General features: G+C 47.0%; 1 protein-coding gene across 7 annotated transcripts in view; it reads right to left on the minus strand.

The window, feature by feature from the left end:
* Positions 1–151: 151 nt before the first annotated feature.
* LOC119212522 (zinc finger MIZ domain-containing protein 1-like) overlaps positions 152–14984 on the minus strand; it is a 92218-nt gene continuing 77385 nt past the window's right edge. For 5 of the 7 annotated variants that reach the window (XM_037463005.2, XM_037463001.2, XM_037463003.2 and 2 more), the window contains 18 exons: positions 9757–9892; positions 9251–9368; positions 8872–9089; positions 8558–8759; positions 7980–8255; positions 7704–7886; positions 7514–7591; positions 7205–7373; positions 6957–7098; positions 5769–5979; positions 5526–5631; positions 5273–5433; positions 5087–5154; positions 4907–4975; positions 4580–4821; positions 4292–4455; positions 3763–4053; positions 152–3669 (listed from right to left, as the gene is read on the minus strand). In XM_037463005.2, the coding sequence (XP_037318902.1) occupies positions 3562–3669; positions 3763–4053; positions 4292–4455; positions 4580–4821; positions 4907–4975; positions 5087–5154; positions 5273–5433; positions 5526–5631; positions 5769–5979; positions 6957–7098; positions 7205–7373; positions 7514–7591; positions 7704–7886; positions 7980–8255; positions 8558–8759; positions 8872–9089; positions 9251–9368; positions 9757–9892 (2942 nt within the window). In that variant the 3' untranslated portion in view covers positions 152–3561. The remainder of the gene's footprint in view (positions 3670–3762; positions 4054–4291; positions 4456–4579; positions 4822–4906; positions 4976–5086; positions 5155–5272; positions 5434–5525; positions 5632–5768; positions 5980–6956; positions 7099–7204; positions 7374–7513; positions 7592–7703; positions 7887–7979; positions 8256–8557; positions 8760–8871; positions 9090–9250; positions 9369–9756; positions 9893–14984) is intronic. The other 2 variants (XM_037463006.2, XM_037463004.2) reach the window with 1 other exon arrangement.

Consider the following 14984-nt stretch of genomic DNA (forward strand, 5'->3'; position numbering starts at 1 on the left):
ATATAATTACAAGCTGGCCTTAAGCTACATTAATTAAAACGTGATAGCCATAATTTACACCTTCCGCTTGCATAATCAGCCTTTGGGAGTTAGGCAGGTGTGATCCTTAGACTATGACGCAAAGTGCACAAAAGACACGACCACAGTGACGTACAGGTATCATCTGAATACATATTTATTAGATAAATATTAGGTTGTCACATCATCTAACTACATACAGTTCGGCAAGACTAAAAATCACAATTAGTTCCTTTCATTTTCTGACCAGTTTAGAATATGAAATGATTGTACATACAATGTACACAATAGAGACAATGGCCACATTGCATGAATCACCTTAGATTGTAGGATTTTTCAAACTGCTCATGATATCAAAAAATTGTACAAACTATGGATTTGGTTACAATCTTCTGGATCCGTCAAACCCTCCACCTTACACCCACCCCTCTGAACAATGTTAACCTTTGTAACCTTTTTTTCCCTCTTCCTTTTTTAGTTCAGCACCTCAAGAGTGTGCAGGTGACAGGCTAGAACACAGGCTAAATATTACATGTAAAACATAGCGGTCCCAGTTCTCCTACTATAAAGAGCTGAAAGTATGTTACATGAGAACAAAATGCTGAGAGATACCCACAGACACTACCTAACAAGTTTAATTTTCCATATTCAGCCACTTCCAGTAGAGGGGTTGCAAGCTTTTTATTATTTGGAAAAAACAATGCACATTCCCAGGGAAAATGAATACATTTCTGTTCACATGTCTCTATATTCATTTACATATATACAAGCATCCTTGGGACGTTTGATCTGGCCTTGCCCTCAACATCTTTTCCAGGCCACTGTATCTTTTTTTCCTTTAATTTTCCTTTTTTGAAAACAACTTCCCCCCAGAGTAAGGGCCCTTTTTTGTGATTGTGCAACAACACATTTGAGGTGCTGCCTTATATGAAATTGACTCACTTGAAAGTAAAGACGAAATGTGATGCGAAATAGTGATGACGTCCATCGGATTGATTAAAAGTTTAAATTCTGATAGTAAAATATGAAAACGTGGATATTTTAATTTAATGTCTCCTTGTGACATAAATATGCAACAACATGTCAGTGTGCTGAACTGGAAAAAAAAATATTTCTTAAATGACGCTTAAAATAATGTTTACATAAAACCAGGGTGGTTAAATCAGCACAATGCTACAGTTGAAAGAAATTGGATTTCTAGCCTTACAGATTAATAAGAAAACCAGTACAAAATAATTTACCAAAAACAAAAAGGGGATAAAAATGTATACGGTCTCATGCTTTTAAAAAAGCCACATTTTCTATAACAAAAATATAAACAATATTATGGATTTCTTTAAAATATTGTTGTGATACCACTGTGTATTGACAATTAGCAACAATAATGATATTCACATAGCTCACTAATTACACTGAAAGCCAGTCGACACCACATCTTTTTTAAACTATTACCGTTCAGAATCACAGATAAAATGTTAACATAAATTGATGAACAGACAACACTTTCAATAAAATACGGCGGCATAAAAGAAAAGATTGGCATTTGAAAACTGAAATGAGGCTACACAACCACTGTGAGCTGATGTAGGGATGGGGGGGGGGGGGTGGGGCATAAAGATGGGACACCTGTCTACAAACGACAGGTGTGAGACAGAGTGCACTGGGAGGAAAGTGACTAGAAAGCACGGCAACCTGCAGGAAATAGCTTATGTGACATTTAGACTCGCCTCCCCACAACAAGGAGGCGAGACGGCTGTCGTGTGCTGGTTACAAACAAAGTCAGTGGTTAGATGGGAGCCTGGGAGCGTGTGTTGTTAGGTCGGATGACTAATGATCAAGGACGAACATTATCAAGATGATACAAAAATATTCACAATGATATTTACAGTACAATAGCATTTTTTTTAAAAATAATACATTTGCATACTGAACAGCGCTCTTCTCAAAAAGTGAAATTGAAAACAAAAGTGGCAAAAAAAGACTGCGGCCAATACTGCTTTAAAAACCACTTCTTGAACAGCAGTGATGGATAAACTGTATTTGTCCTCCCCTATATCTTTGAAATCAACATTTCTTCCCATCACACTGATAGAAACACACGCGCACAATCTCACACCCACTCATGCACGCAGTCACACAGAGGCAGACACAAACCTCTCCATTCTCATCCCTCTAACTTTGGTGATGTTGAGCAGTTTCCCAAAAGATTTATGGATAGTTAAATTATGCAGCAACAAAAAACGCGTTCACAAACAAACATAACACAGTATATCCAGCAAACACTGGGTAAATGTATTGCTGATATCGGCATTATCCCTTCAATGTTAGTGTTAAATACTAATACTAAATCTGATGGAAAATGAAAACAAAACGTAAAAAACAAAAACAAAAAAAGCCACGAAAAAAGCAACTGATAAAAACCACACTATCTTTTTTTTTGTTACCACTTGGAACAGCACTAGACGAGGGCTTGGCACACATGCACTTTGTAGACTACTTTAACAGCACATCATTTAACAGGCGGAGAGATGCATCGTTGCAAAATTGCTGACACGTGCGACGCCGAGGCTCACGCAGAGCAGACGGCATGGAAGGAGTCACAGCAGGAAGCAATAAATGCAGCAGGATCTATACAGGAACCCAGATCTCTCATATTGTAGCTTTCCCTTAAAATCACTCCTCTGCACAGGAGGTAACTATACAATATGTAGAAGTACAGCTTTGCTATTCTGTTTGTGCAGTACAAAGGTTTTTTTGTTGTTTTTCCACCACTGAACTCTTAGGACTGTAAAGCAGGTATACCTCTTTTTGACAAAAATATGTATGTATCACAATTGTAGACAAAGTGGAAGCCGATTATTCCCCAAAAAACCTTTTCAAAATGTCGAGCAAAAAAACTTTTAAAAACATTTTTCGTCAAGGACGGACAGGCCAATCGAACCGTATTTTCTTTTTTCTTGCATTCGTAAAGACCGATCGTTCGTTTCGCATTGCCCGAATCTCTTGTGCTTTTAAATGACGTGTGGTGGACAAAACAGTGCAGCTACCCGCACCACTTAGGGAATGGAGCTGCAACACCAGGAAGCTGTGGCCTCTCAGTCTGGAATAACAATATGGACATGGTGCACGCTGGCCAGATAGCGCAGGTTTTTAACAGCTATTTTTCTGTTTTATACATTGAACATTTTTTTTTTCTCTCAAAAGGAAACAAAAAATTGATTAAAAAAAAAAATGCTACAACACGTTCCTAATGTGCACACATACACACCTGTGTGTGGCGTAAAAAAAAATGAACCCAGTATAGCTGCACAATTCAAAAGTATCGCCTGGGTGAGGGGGGCGGTCCGCATCCCGCCCTGGGAGTTTTTACCACTTTCAGTCAATCCGTGCTGGCCAATGAAAACTGTACAAGAGGAAGAAGAGAAAGGGAGTGCATCTTTGTGTTTATCAAGTACTGTGCAACCCGCCATGGGTTTCCAGGGGAGGGCGGGGGGGGGGGGGACTGCAGGCAGTCAGAAAAAGTTTATATATGTCTGAATTGCCTCAGTTGTTTTCGAAGAGCGATAGAAGGTCGTCGTTGCTATTGCTGGGGAGGTCCGGTGGGTCCAGGTACGACAACAGCTCGTCTGGGTTAGCCAGCTCTGGAAGGAGCTGTGAGGAAGGAGGGGTGGTTTGTTTAGTCACGCAAGTGAGCACGGATCATCGAAGGCTGAATAAACGGTGTGCCGTGTGTCGGAGACTCACGTCTAAAGATGGCTCGGGCATGTCCGACCCCGCCTGGCTGTCCAAGCTGCTGGATGGGTTGAAAGCTAGGTCGCCGTGGGGGTGGTTGTTGGGGCCAGGCGGCTGTTGCTGCTGTTGCTGCTGTTGCTGCTGCTGCTGCTGCTGCTGCTGCTGAGGAGGCGGAGCTTGCCGTGACGGCTGATGAGGCCCGCTGTGGTGTAGCTGCTGCCCCGATTGGCTCCCAGGGTGCGGAGATGGATGTAAGCTCTGCAGAGGACCATGTGACTGGTCATTGCCTGCAGAGTGAGGTATCTGCAGGGAGACGAGGGGGGAAATCTTCAGACTAACTAATACTCATTTTAATTAGGGGGCATTTATCTTTAACGACTTGATTAAAAACTGTCGAGAATATAGAGGATAAAAAAAGCTCTCCACAATTTTGATGACACACATTTATATAGTTTACAAAGTAAAGGTTTAATAGACAAATGAAATATGTGTTAAAAAGACAAAGAGAGGCTGAAATGCAGAGATCATGAAGTAAACTCACTGAGTCAGGCATGTTGTGTGAGAGGGGCTTGTCTTGGGTCATCAGGCTGTTGGGCATGTCGGGCGGGTGAGACAGCTGGGGACCGTGCATGAAGTCATTCATCGACGTACCACCGGGCGTGCCGTGAGGGAAGTCAAAGTTCCCGTGGCCCTGGTAACTGTTGCCTAGCACACAAAATAAAAAAAAAAACACAGTAAATCAGTTGATGCTTTTGTTGTGCATCTACATACTTGCTACACCTTGCTACATTTACTGGGGCACGTGGGAGGGAATGACCCTGCATCCTACCTTGGCTGCCGTATTCACTGTTGCCCCCTTGCTGAGAAGACAACAACGGGTACGGTGACGGTCCGGGGCCGAGTTGAGCTATCATCTCCATCACATTGGGCATGATCATCTGGCTGGGGCTCATAGTCTTAAACCTCTTGGCCAGCGGTCCATCTGGATCCTCCTTGATGTGGATATCGGATTTAATGGCCACCGGCCGCCAACTACATGTCGGGTCGATGGTCACTTCTTCAAACTCCGAGCTGGTGGAATACAGTTCAAGTGGTTAAGCTACAAGGAGACAAAGAGAAATAAACTGTATGCAGTGCAAAGGCGTTTTGAGCTTACTTTTGAATGGCGTTCAAGATCCCCCACATGTACTGGTCCACTTCAAGTCCCTCTAACAATGCTGTTTTACTGGGGAGAGAGAAGGAACGGGCTTAAAAAACTAAGAGAGAAGCACGGGAATTACAGTCAAAGTACAATCTGGGCAAAAGGTTATTGTGCAGTCAAACTGGAGAAACTTACTTGCATACAGGACATCGCCATGTCCCCCGCTCGCAGTTAAGTTGTAAATATGATTCCAAATCAAAACACTGGAAGAGCAAGAAAAAAAAGACTCCTACTTATTAACCACATACGTCGCTTTCAAATCCTTCTTTTGGTGTGCCGTTTGACTCTCTCCGTGTGTCTGTCTCTCCCCGCGGTCCCTACCTGAACGTGTTTGCAGTCGTGGCCTCTCGCTGGAAGTTGTATTCGCCGGAAGGTGATTGGACATTTGAGGGAAACCTTGATGGCCGTCTGCTCCACGCCGTCCTCTCCGTTGAGCGCCGCGTTCCCCGATGACGCCGCGACGCTGCTGAAGTTCCTCTTGACTTTGAGACAGCAGGGGAGAAATAGACGTGCGTAAGCAGGGACAATGGATGGTGCAGAATGTGACTGCGTGTTCTTTGCTCCCCTCGTTTACCTTTGGTGATGCAGTGCTCTGCAGGCAGAAGCCTCTTCTTCAGTAAGCCCTGCAGGACGGAGCGGACCGAGGGCCTGTGGACGAGCTGCAGCACAAACAAGTGCGACTGCAAGAGGAAACCTCAACGTCAATGACACAGCCTCAATAATATGTATTATTACACAAATTATATGAATATGTTGTACTTTTAGTCATGTTTTACATAAACCTCCTCTCATTAGTTCTGCAGATGTGTTTACTCACACAGCAGCAGGCGGTGACTGTGATCTGGATGGTGTTCCTTCCTGGCTGGCACACTTGTTTCAAGTGCAGGGGTTTGTGGGAGGTCTTGTTGTCGCCGCGCTCGATGGTGAGCGGAGTGGCGTTCACGCTGACTTGGACAGATGCCGGCCAGTTGGTGTTCATCTGACGGTCTTCGTGGTGGTAGCACTTGAACTGCAGCTCCAGGTCCGATCTGCACAGCCAGGCAAATGAATGAATTTGTGAGTGAGTGTTACAGAGTGTCCTGTGCGACATAAAAGGCAGTCCCAAGTTGGTCTTTAAATCTCCGAATCAATCCTGAAGCAAAAACACTGGTGATTTAGATTGATGTGGTATCACAATGTGGCACCGGAAAGAGTTCTTATGGCGAGGCGCCTAATAAGCTCCAGATGGAAGAGTGACTTTGGCTTGAGAGGGGAGTAGTGGGAATTACAATAATCTAAATAAGAGAAAATGAATGCATGAATGACCTTCTACAAGTTGGCTGGGAATAGTGGGGGTCTTAATTTTAAAAAGTGTGGCAGACAGGGCTGCACATCATTTTAGATCAGCTCGCCAAAGGTTAAGATGACTTGAAGAATTCCCATTGGTCCTTTACTCCCGGTCTCTTATGTGTAATGTAATTTCCCTGATGACTGACAATCGAATGATCAGAGAAGCCAGAGAGAATAATCAAAAAAAGATTCTTGGAAATAACATCATTTGTTATTTTGAAATGATGATTCACCTCCCACTGATGTCCTTGTCATTAGTTAAATTAAAGTTATTTATGCACCGACAAGAAGATGATACGACACTGGCTTCCCATCTGCCAAGGACTTTATGGCGCTTAAATATATAAATATTTTTGTAAGGCTGACCATGTCCAAGGAAAATAGTAATGACAGGAGGGTAGCGACCTGTTGGTGCCCATTAGATATTTATTCCAGTTGTTTTACACACTGTAAACCCAACAAAAGCAGCATCCAGGAACCAAATCTCTTTCTCCCTCTTACTTAAACTTTTTAAAAACCCTTTTTACTGAAGCAGATAATGTTTAGTTTGAGAGGTCAGGACCAGTTCTAAACTGCGCGGAATGATGTTTCCAGGTACCTATAAGACCCCAACAAGGGAACCGATTTCTAGAGGCAAAATACAACTATCGTATTATGAGGAAAAGCTATGTCCTACCTCCACATGAGCGTCTGATGTACGGAGGGCCGTAGGTGGAAGACGTGGTTGCTGACAGCCAGGTTGTGCTCTAGCCGGAAGGGCTCTAGGACCACCCCGTCTCGCACTGGGAACGTTAAGCGCAGCTCCTCGTTGTGGTTGGCTGCGTTGGTTAGAGAAGAACTGCGGTTAGACCACTGTGAACCTTTGATGAAATAATACACTATTAAGCTTTCTAAATTGGATTTTTTTTTATTGGAGTAACCAACCTGAAGGGGGAGGAAGAGCGGTGATATTTGGTTTGATGTCAGGAGGGAAGGGTGGCTTCACGTCCTGGTTTGGCGACAGATATGGAGGGATGTTACTTCCTGGAGTCATAGGAGGGGTGGGGTTGCCTGGCACTGGGGAGTGAGGGTAGTTACCCACAGGTCTGGGTGGCTATATAGAGAAAAATTATGATTAGTAAATCAAATCTTTAGAGGACGAATAACAGCACAACAGAGACAATGATATATGCATATATATAACATACACATATATAATATGATGAATCACAACTGATACAAAAATGGACTTACCCCATTCATATTACCCTGGCTGTATTGATATCCACTCCCAGAGAAGTTATTTGTTTGTCCATTAAAAGGTGGCTCTTGCTGTAATTAAAACAGATAACAAAAAGCTGCTCACACCTTGCTAAAAGGGTTTTGGTACGAAACCCTGCATACAATTATCATCTTTTTTTTGTGAATAGCATTATGACTGTACCTTATAGTACTGGCCCATGGCACCACTGGGTGGCGGGTATTGGCCCTGCAGCTGCTGTCCCGGCATCCTTTGGCCAGGGTAGTTTGGGGACGGCAGCGGCCTGGTGGGGTTGGGTGTGGGGTACGGCCCCTGCTGGTTCGGGAACTGGCTGTTTGGACCATACTGCTGCCCACTGTAGTTTGGCTGAGGATGAAGGCACGACACAGTACATAAATTCAACAATCTCCAAACAAGTTGAACCTTGAAGCTGATAGTGAGGAATTCACATCCACTCACCTCGCCTGGGTACGGCCTTTTCATGCCCTGCATGCCCATGCCCTGAGGCCGGGGTCCTGCATAGCCCTGCTGGGGCATCCTTTGTGCGTGGGCTCCAAAAGGCCCCATGCCTTGGCCCCTGGGCTGGTTCATCCCCATGGGGGGTCCGCTCATGCTGGACGCATTCATGCCAGTGCCCATGTTCCCAGGGATGGATTGAGGGCCTCGCGGGCCTGGCTGGTTCATGAACTGGCTGTTGTAGGCCTGGCTGGGTCCCATCTGGAAAGAAGAACTCATCTGGAAGACAAAATGGGTTCGATCAACCAACCATCTGACAGTTTTCTATCAATTTAGCAAATATGGCAAGTGAAAAGAGTATATTAAAAGTTACAAAAAAAAGAAAAAGTCCTGCCATGTGTAAAAAACGTGTCCCTGTGAGCTTGATGGGCCATTTGGCTCCATTACGACTCCAGCTAATTATTCTCACTCAACAGGGACTCAGCCTTGCTCACCATTTACCTGACATCTACTTCTCTCAGTTTTATTTATGAGTACTACTGCTAGTATTGAGGACAGCGAGAGAGGGGACAGTGTCTCACCGGTCCGTATTGGTTCATGTCTTTGTTCTGGGTCTCCTGCATGGCGGCTACCGTCGCCGTGGCAGTGGCTGTTGCCGTGGCGGCCGCAGCAGCAACGGCAGCGGCGGCGGCGGCAGCGGCAGGCTGGGTGAAGTCCGACGGAGGACGGGAGTGTTGGGGCATGCCCATTCCTCCAGGTCCAGAGTTTGGCCCTCCCGGGTAACTGTGACAGAAAGCGACACAATATAAGCCTATAAGGAGTGCCACCATTTGATCTGACATAATTCAGTCTTTGTATGTGATTTTCAATCATCGTAAAGACAGTTTCCACTTACTTGCCACCAAAGCCTCCCCCTCCGGGATAGTTGGGTCGTCCATACATGCCCTGCTGCATGTAGGCCTGGTTGGAGTTGCCCTTGCTGTGGAACTGCTGCTGAGGACCAGGGAACTGAGAAGAGTTCATGCCTGGATTGCTACCAGACATACCGGAGCCCATTGGGTTGCCCCCGGGGTTCATGGGATTGTTGTTGTTCACCATGGGATTCCCCAACACCTATTGGACATCCACATACAGAGCGGATTTAGGGATACATGTAAATGTTGCATGCCTTAAGACAGAAAGACAGAAAATGACAAAATCGAAATGATAGGGACTGCTGAGAAAGTTCCTGCAGTGACACACTTGTACTCTGTTGGCGAGCTGTGGGATCTCACCTGGCTCTGCGACGTGTTGGTCACACCCCACACGGTAGTGACCACCGACAACGAACCTGGAGGCTGATTGGTGTTCTGTGGCCAGGGGACCGAGTCGTAGGGAAAAGATCCATCTCTGCTGAGAACGGATGAAAAAACAGCATGTAGGAAAATCGAGTGTTACCAGCTGCACCGATGCACAAATATTTGCCGTGCGCGATAGCACAGTCGTAATGAGCATATTTGCATTGGCTGGACGACAGAGAAAGGCACAAAGGTTTTATCGGTAAGATTGTGAAATTGAAGCATGGCCTTCCTGTGTTGCGATTACAAACTACATGTTCTAGGCGTAGTGAGCTACTAGCAGTTAGTCAGGCAGTTACTCTGGCCACTGATCCAAAAGGAACCAAAGGGTTCCTGTGGAGAGGAAGGGCTTTCCCCACAGGCCTGGTCTGTCTGTTCACACACACATACACACACACACATCTCACACACCAGCCAAAAAGCGCAGCGGTGCGAATACTGACCCGTGCGAGAGGCCGGGCTTCATGGAGCTCATGGGGGGCTGCATGGGCACTTTTCCCGGAGGTTCGTTCTGCCTGTTCTTCTGGTGCCGGAGGAGGAGGAGGCGTCCCAGCTCCTCACACCACGACGACAGGAGAGCTGGAGAGAGAGAGAGAGAGAGAGAGAGAGAGAGCAGAGCAATGAGTGCATCAGTGGAGTCGTGTGAGAAATGACTACTGCAAGTGCTTCCAAAACAAATAAAAAACCTGCAAAGAAGAAAAAAAGAGAAGAAGGAAGAAAAAAGCAATGGCCTAACGGACAAAATGATGCGTTTAAGGCCTCGGTCATGTATGTGCGAGGTACAAAACAAAAAAGGTGTAGAGGCTACGTCCATGTGACAACATTGAACATTTAAGCATCGTATAGAATGAAGAAACATAAGAAATGTTAATAAAACATTTTGTACAAATTCAAAGAAAAGTCTGGACCTTTTCAGAAATTGCCTGCTGAGTAAATGTAAGAAAAAAACTTGTGTCCATTCAGTTTTCCTTTTTAGTTAGTGCTATTTATATTATTGTTGAATTGAATTGAATATTTTTTGTCCTTTTGACAAAACTTTAGCTTTTGACATTACCAGAGGTTAAATATATTACTTATATTAGCTAGTAGCAAGATAGACATTAGTGAGACATTTGTATTTGCTTGCACAGGTCTGTGCCACATTTACAGTTTGAGTGAGGGATTATTTCCCTTTATTTTAATAGTTATTTTCTCTGTAAAGATAGTTTATCCTATTAGTTATATAGTCAGTCCAGTGAGGGTCCTATTCCATCAGAACTCTCTTTCCGTTCATTTGTGTAAACCGGTGGCTTTGTTGACTTAAACCTAAATTATAAATGAAAGCATGGCTTTTTCCCCTAAAAGCATATTTGTCCTACCAATAACCAAAATCTAATAATAAGTAATAATAAAGACGAGCTTCATATCCGGCCTGTCACTGCCACTCTTGGCCAGTAGGGTTCACTCTGGGCCCGCGGATGGCGTCCGGCCCTTCCCTCCTCTCTCCCTTCCTACCTACCGCTCGGTGAGGTAGCTGCCACAGAGTTGCGTTTGATCGAATCATATGCTTTTCATCTGCAGTGCATGTTTTTGTACTGTGCACACTACAAAAGACTCCCCCTTTTCTCCCCCTTTTTTTACTCCCACTCTTGCTTTCCCCATGCCTCCGTCTAGCCTCCATCTGCGGCGTTGGAGGAGAAAGGAAATGTGGATTCAATCAAAGAGCAGGGCAGCCATCTCCCTCTTATGATTCATCGCACTTCTAGGCTGACTGAGGAGCGAGGGAGGGAGGGAGGGAGGGAGGGAGGGGGGGGGACAGAACGCCTGGTGATTTCAGCTGCGGTTTTGCGCAAGAAAGCCACGTCAATATGACAGCAGACAGTGCAGGCTGTCCTCCCAGGGCAGATCCACCCTACATGCGAGGACGGGCCACCACAGCCCACATTGCACGGAGAGGGAGGAAGGGGGGAGAGACAGGGAGGGACACAGGGAGAGAGAGAGAGAGAAAATAAAAGGTTGAATGAGTCAGTGAGAGAGGAGGCATCAGGCTAATGGGGCTGATGGGAGGGAGGAACAAACAAAAGCTTCTGACTCCCATCACAAACATGGTAACCCAGAGATTTGCCCTCACATGAGTGCTTGCAAACAGAGTACAAGCCTGCTGACGCACACACACACACACACACACACACACACACACACACACACATAAACAGGAAGACACTCCACTGGCTCTTTACATGGAGGTAAAATAAATAGGACAGCCGATGCCATTTGAGCGCGCCGGCTTTTCCGAGGACAAAAGTGGATTTCGGGCATCGACACACAAGCCCACACCTTCTCCTCGCCTCTCAGAAGCATCGCAGCCCCCAAAAGGCACGTCCTCGCCTTTCATTTGAACACTGAGCACACCAGCCTCGCTCTGTGTAAAGATGAGGGCTGGAATACAAAAGACATGTACAGATGGTGCCAGCAGTCTCTCTCCCTCACCCTCTCCCTCGCTGGCCTCCCTCCCGCTCCTTTAAAAGCAGCACGGGGCTCGGGCGCTGAGGAGGCAGCTGGGTTTTCTCCTCCTTCCCACCCGCTCATGCTCCCTCTCTGTTCTCTCTCAGCCCCCCCCCACCCCCCCGCCTCCTGTTCTTGGCACGGCAGGTGCCAGGAGACAGGCGGGCCGCGCTGATCCTCCGGAGGATTGATCTGACTTCGCTTTGGTTGACGAGGGGGGGGGGGGGGGGGGGGGGGGGGAAAGGCCTCTCAGGTGCACTTCTCCTGACGACATCGCCGGGATCTGTGGGTTGGTTTTAATCGAATGCAACCGGGTGCGAGTGCGGCTAACAGGTTTAGGAGCTTCGCGTCCTGCAGTGTTTCCACGGCACCCTCCCTCTTCCCAGACCCCCTTGTGATGGAGAGAGAGTTTTCAATTCGAGGGCCTGGCGTCCAGCCAGCATGTTACAGCTCAATTAGGTCCCATTATTCTCTTCCAACAAGGGGTAACTTGCACTTCTCCGATGTTGATAAACACGTCCCAACAATTTATCCCCTAACTGTGCCACCGCGAGGCCGTCTGGCTGAGGGGAACGCACCCTCGCTTCACACCGAGGCCCGACATCAACAGCCGCAGGGGGAAACACAACCGCGTTGAGCCGAGCAGCCAAATGACAAAACATATCTAAGAATAAGAGAGGGAGGGAGGGAGGGAGGGAAGCTGCCACTTAAAGAGGAATTACTCTACCCCGCCGTTAGATAAAGGGCTTATCACCGCACAAAATGATCACCTCCAACCTGTTTAAAGTAGGAGGCTCTGCCACTGACTCAGAGGATAAACTTCAGGTTTCATATGACGGGAGGAGGAGACCCCCGCCCTGCCTCCCCGCCTCCTCCACCTCCTCCACCTCCTTCACCCAAGCATCTCTCAGGACAGTGGGGGTGATGAACACAAAAGGATTACCGTTTTCTCCTCCCTCAGAAAAAGCCCAAACTGGAAACACTCGTCTCCAGGTGTGGCTCTGTTTACATTGGTCTCCCCGCGGCAGGCAAAGGGTCTCCGTTTGTCCATAAGGAGAGGAGCCTATCCTGTTTGCCCTGCAGATAGTCCCGAGGGGGGGTGGGGGGGGGTGGGGGGAGGAGGGGGTCTGAGCCGTATTGATATGCCGGTGCTCAGCTGCGTGGCCGGATGGTCGGCCTTGGCGACGGGCGGTAAGCGCATCTGCCGGGCTGAGATGGGTGCTTCGGTGGCTGGGCCCTCCAGCTTCGCCTCTCTGTCATAAAGGCCCCAGGGAGAGGTGACAAATGACACGGCCTGCTTCTCTGACAGTTGTTCAATGCCCTTTCCGGCGATGGCGCCCCCACCGCAACTTTCACCACACATTCAGACAGGAGGCACAGAGATAAACTGTGCTGATTAAATACCTAGATTCCGCCTTTTATTGCTCCACCAAAAGAAAAGGGCCTCCAGATTAAAGGGTCAGTCCACCTTAATTACATGGTGTCTAGCTTGTGTTTTGTGATACTTGCTGCAGGATTTCTGTCTCGACTCCAAAACAATGGGACTGAAGGATGAGCTTTACATATTACATATATTTTTTTTTTACACTAATTTTTCCTTCCATAAACGTAAAAGTGATTTTAACTCCGATTTGGTTAAACACACCTTCAGGGAGCTAGGGACATATGCGCTACGGAAGCTATAGGGAAACCACGTGGGGACCTAAAGTCCATTCACCTCTATTCTACTAGGGTGCGGGTAAAAAAAAGCCCCCACTTAGTTGAAATAACCCTTTCAATACAGATATACGGCAAATGCAACCCATCCCTATGAATAGTGCCAGAAGGACCTGTGGGAGAGGATAACCCCACGAACATGACATGCATGAGCACCAATACAAAGGTGGCTGCCTCCACCAAATAGCTTTCTCTGCTCCTCGTCTGTTTTCTTGTTCTCGCTCCCTCCTTCCCTCGGTTTACTGGCAGGGGGACTGCAGGGGAGGCAGCAGGTAAGGCAGATGCCAAGAGCGCTCATGCTCCTCCGTCCTCCCCTCTCTCTCTCTGCTCTGTATCTAATAGACACCTGCTCCCTTGTCAACCCCCGAACTCCCCGCCTGGCGCTGCTCCACGCGACGTCATCGGCAGCGCTTCCTCGCCTATTCCCACACTAACTGTAGCAGTGCTGTCCAGCTTTTTTGCTGTAAACTTTTTTTTTCTTTTTTCGAGAGGAATCACAACCCCCAAACGGCTTGTTTGAAGACATTAAGCCAGAAGGGCTGAAAGGAGAACAAAGACCACGAGCAAACTAACAAGAACGGCTCTAGTGGGCTGCACTCTTTAGTTTCTGAGGGAGCTCTATTCACATTCTGTACCTCCCTCCTCTCTCTCCCTCCTCTCTCTCTCTCTCTGCCCAGAAAGGTTTGAATGGACACAAGGCGTCCTGCAGGCCAAAGTCAATTAAAATGAGAGTGAGAGTCGAGGGAGCCTTAGTATCCCTGGTTACTGAAAGCACCCAAGAGGCCACGCAAAAACAGCTCTGTTTAGATTTCCCTGAGCTGTAAAATTGTGGCGATCTACCTCATGATGCATCGAAAAATGCATGAAAACCTGGTTGCTATGACATCGCTGAGAGCCGGTGCCAAACTTTCCCGCGCTCGATCGTAGATCATCTCCCTTCTCCTCGCCGTGGACGCCCGCCATCCATCAAACACCTCGTTTTGTCTTTTCACAGACGCCACCAATCGTCAATCAGTGCCAGTTTGATAATGCAAAAAATGGAAGCGCCTCGTCCACCGTGCAGTGTTTTGGAGGAGCGTGTGTAGCAGGTCACAAGCCTGCCATCCTGCAACATAACCTTCAGCCCGCAACAGAACTGCCCGTTCATTCGCGGCGGGTAAGCACATCGCAGGTGGAGCGCCTTTAAACACATGGTGCACATTTGGGTTGCTCGACTCTGCGACTCTTTGGCACGGCGGCGAGTGCAAACCGGGTGTCGTAAAAGCGAGTCTGTAAACCGACTTCATTAGTTCAGTTTCTGAGACGCTACAGCTGCGTGAGTCATTCGGTGACATATTTCAGGGTGAGCGATGTTTTCTAGAAAGCCGATGAAGTGGGGAGAATGCGTGAAGTGGGAACATGTGAATGTCATGGCCGCCATGTGGCATCAAAATGTGACATATTTCCCCCGAGGTCCCTTTAAATATATGCA

Source organism: Pungitius pungitius, chromosome 21 (genome assembly GCF_949316345.1).
Source record: "Pungitius pungitius chromosome 21, fPunPun2.1, whole genome shotgun sequence".
Classification (NCBI taxonomy): Eukaryota; Metazoa; Chordata; class Actinopteri; order Perciformes; family Gasterosteidae; genus Pungitius; species Pungitius pungitius.